This window comes from Nycticebus coucang, chromosome 2, assembly GCF_027406575.1.
Source record: "Nycticebus coucang isolate mNycCou1 chromosome 2, mNycCou1.pri, whole genome shotgun sequence".
NCBI lineage: Eukaryota > Metazoa > Chordata > Mammalia > Primates > Lorisidae > Nycticebus > Nycticebus coucang.
In genome coordinates this window covers 24533344-24553990 of record NC_069781.1, presented here as the reverse complement: position 1 = coordinate 24553990, position 20647 = coordinate 24533344, and the positions used below count along the sequence as shown (strand labels likewise).

The following is a 20647-nucleotide window of genomic DNA, read 5'->3' as shown; positions in this document are numbered from 1 at the left end:
AAGACCTAGTGCATCTTTGGGAGCACACCTTTCGGGGAAACAGGGTAGTTTGCCACAAAAAAATTATTTTTCTTTTTGCCCCCTTTTTAGTATTTGTAAAATAATGAAGAATGGTGATGCATTAGCATGCAATTTGGATATAGTGTGCTAACAGGTTTTCAGTTTCTCAAATTTAAATTTTATTCTCCTAAGACTTGTGCTTTTGTTTTGTTTTTTGGTGGTTCAAAGAAGTAGCAGTTAGGTGAAAACATCTCATCTAAGCCTTTGGTAGGACAAATATGGACTATCCATTTCTTCATAGGAAGTAAATATTGTGAGAAGGCAGTTGGTTAAGCACAAAGCCAGGTGTGGCACTTTATGATGACAAGGAAAATGTAGCCATCACCATAGCCTGCCTAGACCATGTCCCAGGCACATTCAGACAGCTAAATAGAAAATAGCATACAATGTCTGAGCCTTTTGACCACTCCACGCTGTACACTGCTTTTTTGCTTTTTTTTTTTTTTTCTCAGACAGAGCCTCAAGCCGTGGTCCTGAGTAGAGTGCCACGGCATCACAGCTCACAGCAACCTCCAACTCTTGGACTCAAGCGATTCTCCTGTCTCCGCCTCCCAAGTAACTGGGACTACAGGCACCTGTCACAATGCCCGGCTATTTTTTGGTTGCAGCCATTGTCGTTTGGCGGGCCCAGGCTGGATTCGAAGCCACCAGCTCAGATGTATGTAGCTGGTGCCTTAGCTGCTTGAGCCACAGGCGCCAAGCCTGTATACTGCTCTTTTAACAAGTCACTTCAGCTCTGACTTCATGCCAAATGTAGTTAAAATAGCTTCCCACTTACAAGCTGAACAAGATAACTACTTGCATTTTGGGATAGGTGATATTTCATCACGTGGAACTGAAGCATCACAGCAGGTCTAAGCATCCTGGACCTCTGGGCGCTAAATGCCAGCTGTACAGCCCACCCTCTTCACTGAGAACTAAAGATGCTTCCATGCAAAATGCCAAATGCCCCTTAAGAGGATGGGACTGCCCCAAGGTTAGAATAACTGAATGTGAAGATAAAAGACGCAGTAATAATAAATATAGTTGCCCCTCTATGTTTGCAGAGTCTGTGTCCTTAGAGTCAACCAAACACAGGCCTACAAGTATTCTTAAAAAATTGGATCTGTACTGAACCTTTTGCAAACGTTATTTCTTGTCATTATTTCCTGAATAATACAGTGTAACTATTTAAATATCATTTACATTGTGTTAAATATTGTAAGTAATGAGATGATTTAAAGTATGTGGGTGGATTGGGAAAGTTATATGAAAATACTGTATCATTTAATATCAGAGACTTAAGCATTCTCAGATTTTGGTATCTGAGCAAGATCCTGGAACCAATCCCTCTCAGATACCAAGGATAACTTCCCTTCCCAGAAAGTGTCAAACTTACATGTCTTATTTGGGTGGTGCATCAACCACTCCAAAAGTTCTATTTTACCTGAAAGGACTCCACCACTTACAAGTGCCTTCTAAAGTGTTCCTTCCTGGGCTTCCTCCAGCTCCCCTCCCTGTCCCCTCTTTACAGCTCAGAGAACATGGTGAGATCATCACCTGACTTAGGTGCTCCAAGGTTAAAGAACAAAGACATGTAAAGAAATGAAGTCAGTGGGGAGAGAGAGTCCCAGCTTCAAGGTAATTATCTTTGATGGCACAAATGTAGAAGTAGTTGCTTGTCCCCCAGCAGGAAACATAGGCAACTTTCCAATTTTGTAATGGAGAATATTTCTTCACGGAGTTGAAAACTGGTTTATTAAATGAGAAATATGGACTATCTTGTGTATTAAGATCTTAAAGGGAATTGATAGAAGCTAACTGTTAATTACCTACAGCAAATAAAACCAACTCAGTGTCCATCCTCTGTAAGTTTATTCTACAAATCAGAAAAACAAAAACACCCTCAAGATGTTTTATTAATAATTTTGATGGGTTTTTTTATCCACTTTTAGGATTGTTTCAGAGCCCTGAGCCATCAGGCAAGGCTAAAACTAGGGAAGTAGGAATGAGATTTTAGATGCTGCAAGGCGGCAACTTGTCAAGCAGCAGCCTGAGCCTCCAAATTCTGTCTCATTTCCTTGGTTCCTAGAATCCACATGTAAAGTGAAAACCAGGGTTCCCCATACCTCCTATGGCCTGGGATGGGAACGAAATATTTGCTTCTATCCAGGGTATTTGCCTTCTTGAAGCCAGAGTTGTAGTGTTTGGGGGAGGGCAATCAGCTTGCCCTGTGTTCATTCTAATCAGGACCACTGCCCCTATCAGGAGCAATACCGACCTATTCTTCCAAATCACAGATTTCCCTGATCCACTGAGCCTAGCTTCTTCCCCCTTTAAATTTTTTATACCTAACACTCCATGAACTGCATACTGGCAAGTGGTGGTCTGGTATAAGAAGCAGCAGAATGAACATAAGTGCCTTCCCAGCTGGTAAGAGCCATCTGCCAGCCCTGGAAAACCTTACCCTTTTCTTCCCTTAGTCCTGGCATTCAGCATCAACCCAGTAAACGACTGTAGAATGAATAAGTGAAGAAATGATGAATGCAGAACATTTTTACTGTGACTGGTGGCAAAACATCCAAAGAGAAGAGTGGAAAGGGGAAAACAAACACATTTGCCCACAGAATTGAAGCTCACTTTCCAAATTTTTTAGTAACCTGTTGTAAAAATAACTTGAAAAAAATGTGAACTGAGTCCCTAGCAGCTACACCAAGAAATGCAACCTGCTATACAGGCTAGTAAGTGTCCTGGAAACCACTGTCCAGCTCTTTGGCACAACTTGCTGTGAAACTGTAGTCATAGAACTGCTTCTCTGCCCTTCTATGATTTTGTATTTCACACCCAGAGGTCTCTCCATACCCACCAGCCCTTCAGCTTTTATTTTTTCCTCATTGCAGTAGGGCCCTCTCTGTTCACAGAAGCCAACACAGGCCTAACCGATCCCTGGATCGTAAAATGAACAAAGGAAGACAACACCAAATGAGGCTTTGCAGTCCCCAAACCCAGCAGCAACTGAGAAAGCCTTGGTTCCTTGTCAGGGAGCAGAGCGCTCACCCCACACCCCAAAGGAACTGTTTCGTCCAAAAGATGGAGAAGATGAGCAGCAGACTGATGCTGAGGATAATGGCCATCAGGTAGGCAAAGATCCGGAACTGGGGGTTGCGAAAACACTCCCTCAGAGAATAGTGGCTGGGCACAGGGATGGGCATAGGCACAGTGGTAGGGCCTGTGTCCTGGGGCCCGGGCTGGCTCCCGGGCTCGGAGCCCAGGTCCAGTGTGTACACCCGGGGCTGGCGTAGAAAGTAGCGGCTCTTGGGCTGGTCCTTGAGACAGAGCTGACGGCCTTCCAGGATGACATGGTGGGGTTCCAGGCGGAGCAGGGTGAGCATAGCAGTGTCCGTGGGCAAGTCAGTGACGGGCTGCCCTGAGGCCAGCACCGTGGGCTGGCGACAGAGTGGGCACAGCAGGCGGCGCCGGGCAGGAGTCACCAGGCTGAGGTGGGCCAGGCATTCCACGCAGAAGGAGTGGCAGCAGTCCAGCACTTTGGGGGTATGGAACGTGTTGTTGAAGGGGTTCCAGCAGACAGGGCACTCAGCCTCAAGCTGCCGGCCGTGCTGCTCAGCCATCCTCACGCTGCGTGCTGGGGGGCTCACAGGAGAGGTCCTGGAGCACAAGGAAAAGGAGCAAAGGAACCCCCATTATACCCTTTCCCTGTGCCTGGTCTGAGGCGAAGGATTCTGTGGGTGTTAAAAGGTATTATCACTCACATTTTACAGATGAAGAAACTTAGGTTTAAGAGCATTTCGTTCTAGATCACCCTGTTCCTAAGCCATCTAGTTAAGTCTGATGTTCCCACAGCCTCTGCTCCATCAGGGTGAAGGCCTGAGCCACCCACTACCAACAGCACCTGAACCAGCTCGCATCAGGGGAAACTGCACCCTGGGCTTTGGAGATGGAGAAAAATGTTTCTCAGGCTCAGTGTGTCTGCCCTTGGCTGCCCTGAATCAGGCAGGAGGGACAAAACACAGTCAGTGGTTTTTGTAGGGGACAAGTATTTCTTTCCCTGCTACCTCAGATCCCTGACTAGTGCAGAGATGGGCTTTGTGAATTCTCTCCCTCTGGGGACAAATGCCAGGCCCTCTTTCCCTCGTCCCCTTGGGCTAGAGAGCCAGCCCTCCAGAGCTTACTCAGTCCTTGGTCTGGCAAGGAGGGCCCCTGACCTTGGAGAGGATCCCCTGCCCAGGTCCTCAGATCAGCCTCCCCTGGCTCCCTCTCCCTCCCTTTGTCACAGGAAAACTTCAGGGCACCCACCTTGGCTTCCGTGGGCAGACTATTCTGAAAGGCTCGAGGCTCCAGTGTCTCGGTCCTCTGAATCCACAATGCTTTGGGAGACTGGCTTCTCATCACCAACCCTGGGGCCTGTCTCCATGGCAGCGGAGCACAGAGCACCTGGAGCTGCCAGGTGGCCCAGGCTGCAGCCTCTGGAGCACACCTGCCTGGAGCCAAGGCCAGAGCTGCCCAGTGGTGGGGTGGGAAGGTGGTGACCAGTGCCCCCCCTCCACGGGGCGTGGCGACCAATGGAACCTGGAAGCCAGGTATCTGCAAGACTGTGGGCGGTCCCTTTGAGATTGGGAATCCCTGGCCTGGAAAAATAGGGGTGGCAATTTCCTCCCTCTTGGGTCCTTATTTCTTTTCTAAAAACGGCTGAAACCTTTCTGCACAAAAGGGCTGCCCGCCCTGCACTTTAGTTGCTATGAAATTCACTTACTTGGCAGCCTAAAACCTCTGGATACCAGATCCAGCAAGTCCTCCCCGGTCCCCTGCTGATCTTTAAACAACTGCAACCAGAGTGTGCAAACCTTGTAGCCTTCTGCTTTGTTCTTAGAACACAGGTGGCCATCCCGCCCAGACCTGGGAGACAGAGTTGGCCATCTCAACAACCTTGGGGATTTAAGGGGGAAGCTGGGAGGGAGGAGCCTCCAGCCCAGCTTCAACCAGAAACACTTGGCTTTTATCTGTTCCTTATATTGGTCATTTGAGTTGAGCTACTGAGATGAAAAAGGTTTAAAAACTATCTTTCTGTGAGAGCTCCCTCGCTTTGCAGATGAGAGACAGTAAGGGATACACCAGTCACCCAGCTAGGTAAAAGTGACACTGGGATCCACGTCTTCCGACTCCCGGACTCACCCCATGCTGCTGTTGTGGAGCAGAACCCTGCGTGCATGCAGCCGGCCTACTGAATACACATTACTAGCTAGATAGTGTTCACGTTTTATCAGAAATCCCTCGTGGCCATGAGAATATTGCGGTAGGAATCCAGGAACTGTGTGCAGAGGGGGGATTTGGGGCAGTGAGTCTCCTTTGGGCCCCTGATATTATATCATCTGAGTTGACACCTAGAGCAAAACTTGCTTCTGCCCTTTCACCCATGGCTTTCTGTCTTTTTCAACCCCTGACACTGCTCTAAGAGGGCAGAAGGAAGTGAAGGCATGCAGAGGGAATTAGATAATTAGATAGCCCTGGCCAAAACTAGCATGGTTTACTACCAGTGCCTTATATTCTGTGCCCATTCGTCTATCCAGAAGTTACTGAGTGTTTACTGTAGGCCAGGCCCTGTGCTAGGCATGGGGTAAGTAAGGGTGAACAAAGTAGACATCTTTGACCTCATGACATTGAGAGTCTAGTGAGGCAAAGAGGCATTAAAGGAGTAATATGCAACCACTAAATACATAATTTCAATGAATGTTATAAAGGACAAAAAGGAAGATGGACTTAAGGTGCTGGGTACTTCCCATGACACCAGCAGGGACAGTTTCTCCAAAGAAGTGACATGAGAGCTGACAATGAAGGATGAAGAATCCAGCCAGGCAGAGTGGAGAGAGCATTGCAGGCCCAGGGGACAGCTCACATCAAAGCTCTGTGTGTTTGGGGAAGTGAAAGGAAGTCAGGATGACCCAGGTGTCTTGGGTGCAGTGAGGTAGACAAGTGGCTCAGGATGAAGGGGGGGTAGGAGGTTGGACCTTGTGGGCTCAGGAACTCATCTGGATTTCATTCTAGGGGTAAGTTGCGGGACAGGGTGACCTGATCCTATTTCCATTATAAAAATAGCCTTCCAGCTGCAGAGCAGAGGACAGGCTGAAAGTGGAAAGGGAGGACTAGGCAGGGGCTCCGGCAGTGTGCCCTAGGCATGTGACAGTGGTGCCAATGCAGGTCAGGTGGCGCTGGAGAAGATGAAGGGGGTGTGATGGGAGATATCTCTGGGGACACAGTCAAGGCCATGGTCCCAAGAAGCAGTGGACTTCTTGGGATTCAGATTATACATTCTGGAATGAGGTTGTTAAGTCTCAAGACTACAGATCCCCTGCTCATTAGAGCTGTGATTCCAGCTGAATCTCTTAACCTCTTTGCACCGATTTCCCCTGGTGAAAGGAAGCCAAAAGCAGTAAAGCTTTTGGACAGAGCCAAGCATCCAGCCAGGGGTGTCCAACCTTTTGGCTGTCTGCACCACATGGGAAGAAAAGTTGTTCTGGGCCAAACATGAAATATAGCAACACTAATGAGAGCTGTGCATAATTTTCACAATACCCACTGCCACAGATAAGCAAAAAAGTCCTCACATAATCCATGTCCAGCCCATGGCCCACAGGTTGGACACCTTAACAATGGGGATATATTCTGAGAAACTCATCATTTTAGGCAATTTCATCACTGTGGGAACATTGTAGAGTGCACTTATGCAAACTTAGATGGTGCAGCCTACTACACTAGGCTGTGTGGTGTAGCCCATGGCTTCTGAGCTACAAACTTCCCCAGCATGTTACTATACTGAATGTTGTAGGCAATTGTAACACAAGGGTAAGCATTTGTGTGTCTAAACATATCTAAACATAGAAAAGGTACAGAAAAATGTATAGTATTACAATCTTGTGGGACCACTATTGTATATACAGTCCATCCTTGATCCAAATGTTGTTACATGATGCATGACTGGATATGAGGCAGTTGGCACTGTTATTGCAAATGGATCTGAGAAAGGAAGGGTCAAGGTTGAGTTCAAGGTCATGATAAAGTTTCCTACATCAAACTTTGAGGAGCCCTTGAATTTCAGAGTGTATCAGAAGCAGACCTTTAATACTTATCAGAAGCCTTAAAATGTATATAGCCTTGATTCATCAGTTGCCTCACTGGGAATCTATCCCACGAAAATAATCAAGGACCTCTGGAAAGATTTGATTTGATTAAGAACTGCCTACTGAGGCACTGGTCTAACAGTGAAGTACGGAGAATTACCTCATTATTCAATAATAGAAAACTGATTGAGTAAATTCTGTTCTATCCATATGAAGAGAGACATTCTGCAGCCTTTAAAATTATGTGATAAAACATCTATTAATATGGAAAGATGTCTATGATATAATGTCATTAAGTGGAAAAGAACCAGGAATAAAACCATATTATAATCCAATTTTCAAAAATAATGTGCACAATGGAAAATACATCTGGAAAGATAAACAGCCACATGTCAGCCATGGTTATCTCTAGGGCCAAGATTATAATTGTTTTTAATTCTCTTATCTGAAAATTCTAATTTTACTCCAATAAGCTTGTATTCACCACCCTTAAAGAGCTCCCATTTCCACCCAAATCATACTGATATTCTCTGAAGTTCCATGCTAAAGCTGGAAAAGGCTGTTCAAGTAGGGAAATTATCTGTACTACCTGGATCTTTATCTGTGATGCTCCTTGTAGGGACTGACTGTTGTTTCAGGATCAGCTGGTGAAAGACTCTGGCCACACACTGATCCCACCCCAAGGCAGGACATTTCAGCTGCAGTAGGTCCTAAATGCTATCCTGAAGTCATTGCCTTGGTGTATGAACAAGTCATCAACTAATATTGACTGTCCATAGATCACTCCAGTGTTTTCAACATCAAGATGATAGAAATTAAGAGCTAGCATTTTAATAGTACTATGCAGTTTACAAAGGGCTAGGATCTAAGTATGGTGATATATCTAGATAGTATAATTGCCTTTTATCATTTTTTTTCCTGTTTGTATAAGTTCATTTTCTAAAACCACTCTGTGAAGGAAGCTGAAAGTAGAAAGTATGCTGGCTTTGGAACCAGATTTATTTGCTAATCTTGGACAAATGGCTTACCGTCTTTGAACTTCATTTTCCTCTATGAAAGAGGCTAACATTCCCACTTTACAAGGCTGCTGTGGAGAAGGAACAGTCTCTAATGTGCCTGTTAGTACATGCAGGAGCTCAGTACATAGCATGATTATTTTACACCCATTTGACAGATGGCGAAGCCAAGGCTCAGAATGGTGAAGTGACTTGCTTAAGGCTTCACAGCTAAAGAGTGGCTGAGTTTGAAGGATGATTGCAAGAACCAGCCTTCTAGGCCAAAGTTCACCTGCTGGACGATGCTGCCTCTCAAAACTCCATAGAGCCCAGTGGCCTGTCCTTCCATGACCCTCTCCAGCCCTTACCTGCTCCCTCAGAGCCGCCTCCTCTTCCTCCTCCCTTCCCGAGTGCAGCCCTGTGCCCACATGCTCTGCTCTCTGCTTCTTGAGGCCTGGTTCCAGCCAGGGTGGGCAGTTCTCATTTGCATAGGTCCCAGCAACTCGTGGCCCATGCTCTCTTTTTCAAGTTTTCTTCCTTCTGGTGACTTTGGACTATCTGCACATCCTGGAAGCTTTGGTTTCTTTCTTTCTTTCTTTTTTTTAGGCTTTGGTTTCTTTATCTTCTTCCTGTGAGTCACTCTTGCTCTTTGTGGGGGACAAAGTCCACTCATCCTTGACTGCCTCTGCCCCTATCCGTTGATCTCATCTCATCTGAGATTGCCCTCGCCTCCGTGTGCTGATTCATGCACAGCCTAATTTTGGTGGGAAGGCGTGGTATCTCTGATGCCACTTCTGCCCAGATAGATCCTTCCCTGTTCTGAGCCCCTACAAACAAAATACAAAAAGCTCTGATAAATACACAAAGAGGCAAATAATCCAGCTGAAAAATAGTCAGGGGAGAGGCAGATAAGCAGATACAAGACGTCTCAAGCAAGTCAGCTTCTAGGTCAGAGTCAAGTCCTTGCTCAGAATCCAGGCTCTACTTATGAGAGATGCAGACGTGAGCAAGTTAATTTCTGTAAGCCTCAGTTTTCTTACCTGAAAATGAGGATGCCATTCTCTCTATTTGACTGCATATTAAATGAGATACTATTATATAAATGTAGAGATCAGTGCACAGTAACATGGCAAATGTTAGCTATTATTATTATTATATAATCAAGGGTGTTCACATGGCCTATCTTCTATTTCCTCTCACATTCTCTTTGTACTTTATGGTCCTCTCCTTTTATTCCTTTTCTGATCTTTTCTTTTTTTTTTTTTGTAGAGACAGAGTCTCACTGTACCGCCCTCAGGTAGAGTGCCGTGGCCTCACACAGCTCACAGCAACCTCCAACTCCTGGGCTTAAGCGATTCTCTTGCCTCAGCCTCCCGAGCAGCTGGGACTACAGGCGCCCGCCACAACGCCCGGCTATTTTTTGGTTGCAGTTTGGCCGGGGTTGGGCTTGAACCCGCCACCCTCGGTATATGGGGCCGGCGCCTTACCGACTGAGCCACAGGCGCCGCCCCTTTTCTGATCTTTTCAACAGCATTTGGAGAATGAACAGATACATGTATCTGATTGGTGATGTAATCAAATGCCCTGCCATTTTATGTTTTTCCTGACATTTAATTTTATTTTCTCACTGTGAAGTTCTAGAGGGGCAAAAGAAAAACAAAAATAGTTTTTAAAAATATTTTTAAATAGCTAAGTAAGTGGCCAAGGAAAAGGTCTCAATCAATGGAGGTTTAAGAGCAAAATTTAAGAGCATGCCTGGGAAAAACAGAAACCACAGGCAAATCTGTGGCTGTTTTTCTGAAGGGGAATTTTGGAGCTTCACTATTTAAGGAAAAAGGGGTACATAGAAAGAAAAAAAAAGAGGGGTTGGGCAGTGAAGCAAAATGGTTACATTCTTGTGAAGCCTTTTACATAAGATAAGTAGAATGTTAGATGAGAAAAAGGAGCAAAGGGCTGGGCATGGTGGCTCATGGCTGTCATCCCAGCACTCTGGGAAGCTGAAGAGGGTAGATTGCTTGAGCTCAGGAGTTTGAGAGCAGCCTGAGCAAGAGTGAGACCCCATCTCTACTAAAAATAAACAAACTAGCTGGGCACCTATAGTCCCAGCTACTCGGGAGGCTGAGACAAGAGGATTTCCTGAGCCCATGAGTTTGAAGTTGCTGTGAGCTATGATGCCCTAGCACTCAACCCAGGGCAACAGAGTAAGACTGTCTCAAAAAAAAAAAAAATAGACAAGGAAGCATCAATTATGTAGATGTCCCTGGGTGGGTGGAAGAATGTTTGATCCAGTCTTATCTCTGTTCTACACCTGGGAAGAGAAATGTGTAATTCATTATTAGTGTGGAATCGAACAGACTTTAATTTTAGGAGCTACCTTTAGCCTGCTGGCCTAAAGTTACAAAGTACATGTCCTTGCTTATGGGATGCCTGCAAAGAATTTCCTTATGAATGACCCATGGGGCCAGTTCTGCACAGGGGCCTGAGGCCTCTCTACTTTTCCTCTTAGATAAGGAATTGGGTGGTTCTGAGATTTTTATTTTTCTTTACAGGTAATGTTTGATTATGCAATGGAAATTTTGTTCTCCTAGCTACCTAGTTTCCCTAGAAATCAAGGTTTTATACCATCAGCTTCTTGTGTATCTTTCAAAGATGTTTTAGGCATACACAAACAAAATGTCCACAGCAAAACATCCTAATGTTTCTTTTCCTCCTTTTTACAGAAATGTGCACACTGTATACACTGTTCATTTTTCTTTTTCCATGTAACAATGTATCTAGGATACCATTTTTTTGTTTTAGTATACAAAGAAACTCTTTGATTTTTTTTTTTTTTTTTTTGAGACAGAGTCTCACTATGTCACCCTTGGTTGAGTACCTTGGCATCACAATTCACAGCAATCTCAAACTCTTGGGCTTAAACGATTCTCTTGCTTCAGCCTTCTGAGTAGCTGGGACTACAGGTGCCTACTATAACACCCAGCTATTTTTTGTTGCAGTTGTCATTGTTGTTTAGCTGACCCAGGCTGGGTTGGAACACACCAACCTCGGTGCATATGGCTGGCACCATAACCACTGTGCTACAGGTGCTGAACCAACTTTTTAATGTTTTTTTTTTTTTTTTTTTTTTTTTTGTAGAGACAGAGTCTCACTGTACCGCCCTCGGGTAGAGTGCTGTGGCATCACACAGCTCACAGCAACCTCTAACTCTTGGGCTTACGCAATTCTCTTGCCTCAGCCTCCCAAGCAGCTGGGACTACAGGCACCTGCCACAATGCCCGGCTATTTTTTTTTGTTGTTGCAGTTTGGCCGGGGCTGGGTTTGAACCCGCCACCCTCAGCATATGGGGCCGGCACCCTACTCACTGAGCCACAGGCGCCGCCCCTCTTTAATTTTTTTTTAATGGTTGTATCATATTTCATTGAATGGCTATAATATAGTATAAATTATCTAACCAACCCCTTATCGATCATCCCCTCATCTTAAGTATTTGTTTTTTAGTTTTTTGTTTTTGAGACAGAGTCTCACTTTGTTACCCCTGGTAGAGTGCTGTGGCATCACAGCTCACAGCAACCTCAAATGCTTGGTCTCAAGCAACTCTCTTGTCTCAGCCTCCCAGGTAGCTGGGACTACAGGCACTCACCACAATGCCCAGCAATTTTTAGAGACAAGGTCTCACTGTGGCTCAGGCTGGTCTCCAACTGGTGAGCTCAGGCAATCCACCCACTTTGGCCTCCCAGAGTACTAGGATTACAGGCGTGAGCCAGCCCTAAGTATTATTATATGATATCTTATATTATATAATCTAGATAATGGATGGGAGAGTAAATGCTGAAATGATTACTGATTTTAACATAGTCTAGAATTGTGTAAAAAAAAATTGTGGACTTGGAGAAATTTTAGACCTCTGAAGATCTCTAAGCAATTCTCCTCTTTCTGAACTGGAGACAGAGGCATGTGATTATTGATAGCTTGGAAGTTCCTCTCAGCTCTGAAATTCTCTGCTTTCCAATGACCCTGTGGTTAAAACTAAAATTGGTTAGGATTCAAGCTGCTGATTTAGTCCAAAGGACCTAGTTTGTATTTGAGAGGTTAGAAGTCACGCTTTCTGCTTTGGCAATACTAATACAACCCATGAAGAAGTTTATGTACTTTGACCTAATAATGTAATGCCCAAGAAGTATCAAAAGGTATCTTTTGGTTGAGTGAGGATATTCACTGTACTTTTATTTTAACCACAAATGATTGGAAACACTCCCAAAGTTAAGTGGAAAAACACATAATCATTTAAAATAATGTGATGGAAAAATTTTTTTGACTTGTAAAAAATAATCACAATTATACTGCAAATGGGGTGGCGCCTGTGGCTCAAGGAGTAGGGTGCTGGTCCCATATGCCGGAGGTGGCAGGTTCATACCCAGCCCCAGCCAAAAACCACAAAAAAAAAAAAAAAAAAAAAAAAAACAATTATACTGCAAATGGAGGGGAAAAGCAGTTTAAAATAGTCTATGTAGTATGAGCCCGATTTTGTTAAGCAAAACTAATGTATAAGGACTGAAAGGACAAGAGGCAAAATGGCACAATGACCATCTCTGGGAGATGGCCACTAGCATTTTTATTTTCTTCTTTCTTATCTATATTTTTCAACTTCTCAAGTAAGCATGTATGGCCTTTGCAGTAAGAAAGTTCACTTAGAAAGTAAGTTGCAGGGCGGCATCTGTGGCTCAGCGGGTAGGGCGCTGGCCCCATATGCCGAGGGTGGCGGGTTCAAACCCAGTCCGGCCAAACTGCAACAAAAAAATAGCCGGGTGTTGTGGCGGGTGCCTGTAGTCCCAGCTACTTGGGAGGCTGAGGCAAGAGAATCGCCTAAGCCCAAGGATTTGGAGGTTGCTGTGAGCTGTGTTACGCCACGGCAGTCTACCGAGGGCGATAAGGTGAGACTCTGTCTCTACAAAAAAAAAAAAAAAGTAAAAGATTTAAAAAAAAAAGGAAAAAAAGGAAAGTTGCAGGTAAGGCAAGTAAGAAATCGTCTGGGCACTGCAGGCATTAAAATAAAAATAAAGTAAGCCATAGCTCTTTTCAGGGTCACTAATTGTCCAGTGAGTAAATGTGTTATCATAATGTCTGGATGATCAGGGCTAAGGAATAGTTTGCAAACAGTGGAAAATTTTTCCAGAGATATCAGAAGAGATAGTGAGGCATCTCAGGAATTTGAGAGTTAAACTAAGTTAGTTCATGCCTGGGGGGCAAGGTCAGCCAGCTGGAAAAGCACCTCACCTAAGCAGTACCTTGTAACTGGATGAGTGAAGAGTCATGAGACCCTGGAGCCCGGCCAAGGTCCGCCACAGGGCACAGGGGTGAAAGCATACGGAGAAGGGGACGATCAGGGTTCAGCAAGCACCAGCCACAGGTAGGGGGTAACTCTCCCTGGTGGAGGGACACAAGACTGTCATCCCCCAGTCTTGCCAAGGCCTGCCCAGAGTTTAGGACAGTTCTAGAAGCAAAGGCATCACCTGGACATTATCAGAAATGCAGAATTTCAGGCCCACTCCAGACCTACCAAGGCAGAATTTGCCCCTTTTATAAGGCGATCCAGATACACATTGAAGTGTGAGAAATACTGTCATAGGAGAAGTATCTCCACTGTCTGCTCTTTGACTCATCCTGAGTATACCCATCTTCAGGTTCCTGAAGGCTTTCCCAGGACTTGGCCCCCTGGCCAGGGCTTGGCGAATCCCAGCTTGGGGACAGGCGTCCCCTGCCTGTGCTTTGTGCATCATCTGACATCTGAATTTGTCAGTCATAATCCCTTATGTAAAACCTTTGGGGCCAAACTTATTTCAGAATTCAGAAATTTTCACATTGTAGGGAGGTAAGATGATGTATTTACCATACATTACATAACTCCCCCCCATGAGAGCTATATAATCAAACGTATTGATATTCTGTAGTATAGTATTTTATTTTATTTTATTTTTTTATTGTTGGGGATTCATTGAGGGTACAATAAGCCAGGTTACACTGATTGCAATTGTTAGGTAAAGTCCCTCTTGCAATCATGTCTTGCCCCCATAAAGTGTGACACACACCAAGGCCCCACCCCCCTCCCTCCTTCCCTCTTTCTGCTTCCCCCCCCATAACCATAATTGTCATTAATTGTCCTCATATCAAAATTGAGTACATAGGATTCATGCTTCTCCATACTTGTGATGCTTTACTAAGAATAATGTCTTCCACGTCCATCCAGGTTAATATGAAGGATGTGAAGTCTCCATTTTTTTCAATGGCTGAATAGTATTCCATGGTATACATATACCACAGTTTGTTAATCCATTCCTGGGTTGGTGGGCATTTAGGCTGTTTCCACATTTTGGCGATTGTAAATTGAGCTGCAATAAACAGTCTAGTACAAGTGTCCTTATGATAAAAGGATTTCTTTCCCTCTGGGTAGATGCCCAGTAATGGGATTGCAGGATCAAATGGGAGGTCTAGCTTGAGTGCTTTGAGGTTTCTCCATACTTCCTTCCAGAAAGGTTATACTAATTTGCAGTCCCACCAGCAGTGTAAAAGTGTTCCCTTCTCTCCACATCCACGCCAGCATCTGCAGTTTTGAGATTTTGAGATGTGGGCCATTCTCACTGGGGTTAGATGATATCTCAGGGTTGTTTTGATTTGCATTTCTCTAATATATAGAGATGATGAACATTTTTTCATGTGTTAGCCATTCGTCTGTCATCTTTAGAGAAGGTTCTATTCATGTCTCTTGCCCATTGATATATGGGATTGTTGGCTTTTTTCATGTGGATTAATTTGAGTTCTCTATAGATCCTAGTTATCAAGCTTTTGTCTGATTGAAAATATGCAAATATCCTTTCCCATTGTGTAGGTTGTCTCTTTGCTTTGGTTATTGTCTCCTTAGCTGTACAGAAGCTTTTCAGTTTAATGAAGTCCCATTTGTTTATTTTTGTTGTTGTTGCAATTGTTGCAATTGCCATGGCAGTCTTCTTCATGAAGTCTTTCCCCAGGCCAATATCTTCCAATGTTTTTCCTATGCTTTCTTGGAGGATTTTTATTGTTTCATGCCTTAAATTTAAGTCCTTTATCCATCTTGAATCAATTTTTGTGAGTGGGGAAAGGTGTGGGTCCAGTTTCAGTCTTTTACGTGTAGACATCCAGTTCTCCCAACACCATTTATTGAATAGGGAGTCTTTCCCCCAAGGTATGTTCTTGTTTGGTTTATCGAAGATTAGGTGGTTGTAAGATGTTAGTTTCATTTCTTGGTTTTCAATTCGATTCCAAGTGTCTATGTCTCTGTTTTTGTGCCAGTACCATGCTGTCTTGAGCACTATGGCTTTGTAGTACAGACTAAAATCTGGTATGCTGATGCCCCCAGCTTTATTTTTATTACTAAGAACTGCCTTAGCTATACGGGTTTTTTTCCGGTTCCATACAAAACACAGAATCATTTTTTCCAAATCTTGAAAGTACGATGTTGGTATTTTGATAGGAATGACATTGAATAGGTAAATTGCTTTGGGAAGTATAGACATTTTAACAATGTTGATTCTTCCCATCCATGAGCATGGTATGTTCTTCCATTCGTTAATATCCTCTGCTATTTCCTTTCTGAGGATTTCATAGTTTTCTTTATAGAGGTCCTTCACCTGCTTTGTTAGGTTTATTCCTAGGTATTTCATTTTCTTTGAAACTATGTAGTATATTATTTTATTTCAACCCTCCAGACTTCCAGCCACATGCGGGTGGCAAGAATTGGCCCTCAGAAGGTCCTTGGTGTGAGTTGGGCCAGGCACGGTTGGGGACTGCCCACGCTTACTCAGGAAGATGTTAGCAAAGAGTAGCTAGGGCTCTTTGTGCAGGGAAGGTCCAGGGAACTTTCAGGAAGTCTTCCTAGGCCTTCTCCAAATGCCAGGAGAGAAGGCTGCTGGGCCAGGGTCCATCTCTGCTCCTGTCATACATGACTGGCAACCCTGATAAAGGGCTTTTACATTGCTCCCATCAGGAAGCCAGAGAGCTCCGGGCTTGGGTCTCTCATCTTTCTCTGTGGCCACACTGTCCCTGTCATCTGTGCCCCTCTCTATATCTTGACAGTTTCTCTCCTCTCAGGGGAGATTATTCTTTAACTTTTATTAGAATACATGTCCAAAGTAGAAAAATTAGGAAACTTAGATGGGTATAATAATTCCCTACCCTTAGAAACAATGGCAGGAATTATCACCTGCATTTTATAACAGCTTTGATGGCAACTCTATGGGTAGGTGCTATCATCATCTTCTTCGTTTTATAAATGGGGGCACTGAGGCACAGAGAGTTGAGCCACTTGCCAAGGTCACAGGGCTAGGAAGTGACAGACTGGGATTTGAACCAGGCAGCCTGGGGCCTGAGTCCTTCATATACCAGGCCACACTGCTACCTGTAAGGAGAAAATAAATTCACCTGGAATCCTGTACACAGAGATAATCATGCACACATTTGGATGTATAACTTTTCTCTCTCTTTGTGTATTTGTGTATATGTGTGTGTGTGTGTGTGTGTGTGTGTGTTTGTATTTTGAGACAGAGTCTTACTCTGGATTCACCTGGAATCCTATACACAGAGATAATCACCCACACATTTGGATGTATAACTCTCTCCCTCCCTCTGTGTGTGTGTGTGCACGCGCGTGCGTGTGTGTGTGTGTGTGTGTACTTTGAGACAGAGTCTTACTCTATTGCCAGTGCTGTGGTGTCAGTCTAGCTCACAGCAACCTCAAACTCCTCCTCTTGCCTTAGCCTCCCAAGTAGTTGAGACTATATAGTCTCCCGTAACAATGCCTGGCTAATTTTTTCTATTTTTAGTAGAGACAGGGGTCTCGCTCTTGCTCAGGCTGGTATTACACTCCTGAGCACAAGCAATCCACCGGCCTCAGCCTCCCAAGAGTGCTAAGGTTACAGGTATGAGCCACTGCACCTGGCCTCTTTATATATATACATATATATATATTTTTTTTGGTTATTTTATTTTATTTTATTTTGGCTTTTTTAATTTTTTTTATTTCGTTGCTTATTTTTTATTTCTTTACTTTTTTTTTTTTTTTGAGACAGGGTCCCACCCTATGCCCCTGAGTAGAGTGCAGTGGGACATTTTTCATAAGTTATAAAATGTCATACTCTATGTACTGTTTTGTAGCCTCTTTTTTCACTTACCATCTTTCTACAACATATTGTCTTTTGATCATAAAAATGATTATAGGAAAAAATGTGTATTTACTTATTATGTATATACAATGGCTATAAAAGGATACACTAATTGCTATTCACACTGGTTACCTCTGGAGGGAGCCAGATGGAAGGCAGACGGGGAAGAAAGGGAGTGTTTATTGGATAACCTTCGTACTCTTGATTGTGGCTACGTGAGTATGTTATCTGTTTCAAAAGTAAGTTTAAAAAAAAGAAACTGATACATGCTTATTACAGAAAAATCAAATATTGAAAGGCATAAAGTAGGAAATAAATTAATCTTTAAGCTCAATACCCAGATATAACACTGTCAATATTTTTGCCATATTTCCTCCAGGCCTTTGTCTGTGAAATACACAGATATAGGTATTTATGTATTTTTACCAAAATGGGCCTATGCTGTATGACAGTTTTGTTACCTGTGCTCTTCCCCTAGGGTGAATCACAGGCAACATTCTATCTAGCCTCATTTTATTTTTTATTTTTTGAGACAAAGTCTCACTTTGTCACCCTTGGTAGAGTGCTGTGCTGTGGTGTCATGGCTCACAGCAACCTCAAACTCCAGGGTTCAAGCAACCCTCTTGCCTCAGCCTCCCAAGTAGCTGAGACTACAAGTGTCCACCACAATGCCTGGCTATTTTTAGAGATGGGGTCTTACTCCTGCTCAGGCTGCTCTTAAACCTATGAGCTCAGGCAATCCACTCGCCTAGGCCTCTGAGAGTCCTAGGATTACAGGCCTGAGCCAACTGTGCCTGGCCTTAGCCTCATTTTAAACATCTGCATGTTCATTAGTCATGTGAAGTTAGCCAGTTACCAAAAACCTATTTCCAGATGAAGCAAGTCCAGTACGTGGATGTGCAGTACCAGCTGACACCAATCTCCGTCACCCAAAGCCGGCTTTTTAGATTGCTGTGTGAAGAATATCCAACTGGTGGATGCTGTGCTCCAGACCCTGGAGAGATAATATCTGGGAATGGGCTCTATGTTCCTTCTTTCTGTGATGTTGAAAGCGGTATCACTTATTCCACAGTAGCAAACACCTCCCACCTGCCATCCTCCCCTCAGTCTCTGTGCCCACTACCACCAGAACAATGCCATTGAAAGCAGAGTACCTTGGTGGGAAGAGCCAGTCTGCTCTTCCCAAAGACCTGAGCTCAGAGCTGGGCTCTGCCGCATGCTGTGTGACTTTGGACAAGTCAGTTTTCTTCTTTGTAGAATGTAGGTAATAATCTCCATATTGCCTATCTCAGAGTCTTACATTCTTGGAAGACTTAGATGAGTTTGTGATTGTGAATGTAAGTGTGGAACAAGTGAAACCCCACTAACTCTCCTGCACAGCTGGTGGGAAGTCAATTAGTACCAACCTCTTGGGAAAATGGTTTGATGATATCTGTTGAAGTTGAACATGTGAATTCCCCTGTGTCCCAGCAAGTCTTTTGCTAGTTATATCATGAACACAAATACATGCCTATGTTCACCAAAAGACATGTTATTAGAATGTTTATAGCAGCACTATTTGTGAGAGTTCTGAACTGGAATCTACCCCCAAATTCCCATCAGTAGCTAGATACATTGCAATAATTTCACACAACAGAATATTATACATCAAGGAGATGAAGGGTATTCGACTACTTACAGCAACATGAATCAATCTCAAAAACATGTTGAGCAAAAGAAGCCTGACCAAAGTCAACATGGTGGCTCAGGCCTGTCATCCTGGCACCCTGGGAGGCTGAGGTGGGTGGATTGCCTGAGCTCAGGAGTTCCAGAACAGCCTGAGCAAGAGCAACACTCTGTCTCTACTCAAAACAGAAAAAACTAGCCAGGCATTGTGGTGGGCACCTGTAGTCCCAGCTATTCAGGAGGCTGAGGCAAGAGGATCACTTGAGCCCAGGAGTTTGAGGTTGCTGTGAGCTATGATGCAACAGCACTCTACCATGGGTGGCAAAATGAGACTCTGTCTCAAAAAAAAAAAAAAAAGAAAGAAAGAAAGAAAGAGAAAAAGAGTGAAGTTCATTTATCTTTCAGATAACAGTCCTGCCAGTCAGGCTGGTGGAACAGGTCAGCTCCCCAGTGATAGGTTATTCATTTTCGTTTATTCATACCCCTCCCCACTTCCTTCTATCTTGTTTATTACCTTGTCCTCACCTGAAGAACCGAAGCTGTTGCTGGCACTCTACATTCCAGCTAGTGCGGAGGGCCCTAGAGGGGTAGACCTCGACAAGCACGTCTGTTCAAGCTAATGAGGTGGAAGTTACACACATCACTTCCACTCACACTCCGCTGCCAGGAGCTTATTCTCATGGCATGCCTAGCTGGGATGTAGTCTTAGCGGGGCAGCCTATGCCAAGGAGACGTGCCAATTTCAGGAAAACAACTAGTCAGCAGTCTACCACATTTTTAGTGATGAAGTTGCTCTTTAATAAACTATGTTTTCAAGAGGCCAGTTGGAAATAATAAAGTTCCTTTTCCTCAGTATCAGAAGATTAAAAACATCAAGTGATCTGAGTTCTATACATTGCTATGTTGGAATGGACAATAATTCCCACCCATTTTCCTTAAATATATAAATATATTTAAATGATAAATGTGTAAGTAAATATATACATTTATTTAAATTTAAAATATATAATTGGCCAGATTCCAAGACTTATATATTTTCCTGGAAAAAAATCAACTGCCGGCCAGGCACCGTGGCGCATGCCTGTAATTCTAGTACTCTGGGAGGCCGAGATGGGTGGATTGCTTGAGCTCACAAGTTCGAGACCAGCCTGAACAAGAGCGACACCACCGTCTCCAAAAATAAAAATAACTGAGCATCGTGGCAGATGCCGATAATCCCAGCTACTTGGGAGGCTGAGGCAAGAGGATCATTTGAGCCCAAGAGTTTGAGGTTGCTTTGAGCTATGATGCTACAGCACTCTACCAAGGGACGACAAAGTAAAACTCAAGAAAGAAAGGAAGGAAGGAATAAGGGAGGGAGGGAGGGAAGGAAAGAAAAACAAAAGGAAAGAAAGAAAAGAGTCAACTGCCTTTGGAAAACTCCTTGATAGAATTTTAGAGGAGCTATCTCTAAAATGAATTGTTAATGAAGAAATGAATGTTTAGGAGACTTTATCTCCAGCTCTAGGGTATTTGATTAGGGCATATCAGACTGAAAAAGTCCTCTACAAACACTAGCATATATTAACTTAGATAAGGAATTTTTTCTTTTTTTTTTTTTTTGAGACAAGAGTCTTACTATGTC

At 43.8% G+C, this 20647-nt stretch overlaps 1 protein-coding gene across 3 annotated transcripts; it reads right to left on the bottom strand.

Moving 5' to 3' along the window:
- Window positions 1-1481: 1481 nt before the first annotated feature.
- Window positions 1482-8793, bottom strand: RNF183 (ring finger protein 183). Of its 3 annotated transcripts, none has more exons than XM_053581782.1 (2): window positions 8536-8793; window positions 1482-4538 (listed from the first exon to the last, which is right to left on the bottom strand). In XM_053581782.1, the coding sequence occupies exon 2, from the start codon at window positions 3666-3668 to the stop codon at window positions 3093-3095; it is 576 nt and encodes a 191-aa protein (XP_053437757.1). In that variant the 5' UTR covers window positions 3669-4538; window positions 8536-8793; the 3' UTR covers window positions 1482-3092. The 3 variants fall into 3 exon arrangements, with proteins under 3 accessions (XP_053437757.1, XP_053437756.1, XP_053437755.1); XM_053581781.1 differs by lacking the exon at window positions 8536-8793 and having other exon boundaries at window positions 1482-3705; window positions 4354-8523; XM_053581780.1 differs by having other exon boundaries at window positions 1483-3705.
- Window positions 8794-20647: the final 11854 nt, after the last annotated feature.

Bases quoted from the DNA above. Each gene is read 5' to 3' on its own strand.
- RNF183 (XM_053581782.1), bottom strand. From the start codon at position 3,668: ATGGCTGAGCAGCACGGCCGGCAGCTTGAGGCTGAGTGCCCTGTCTGC.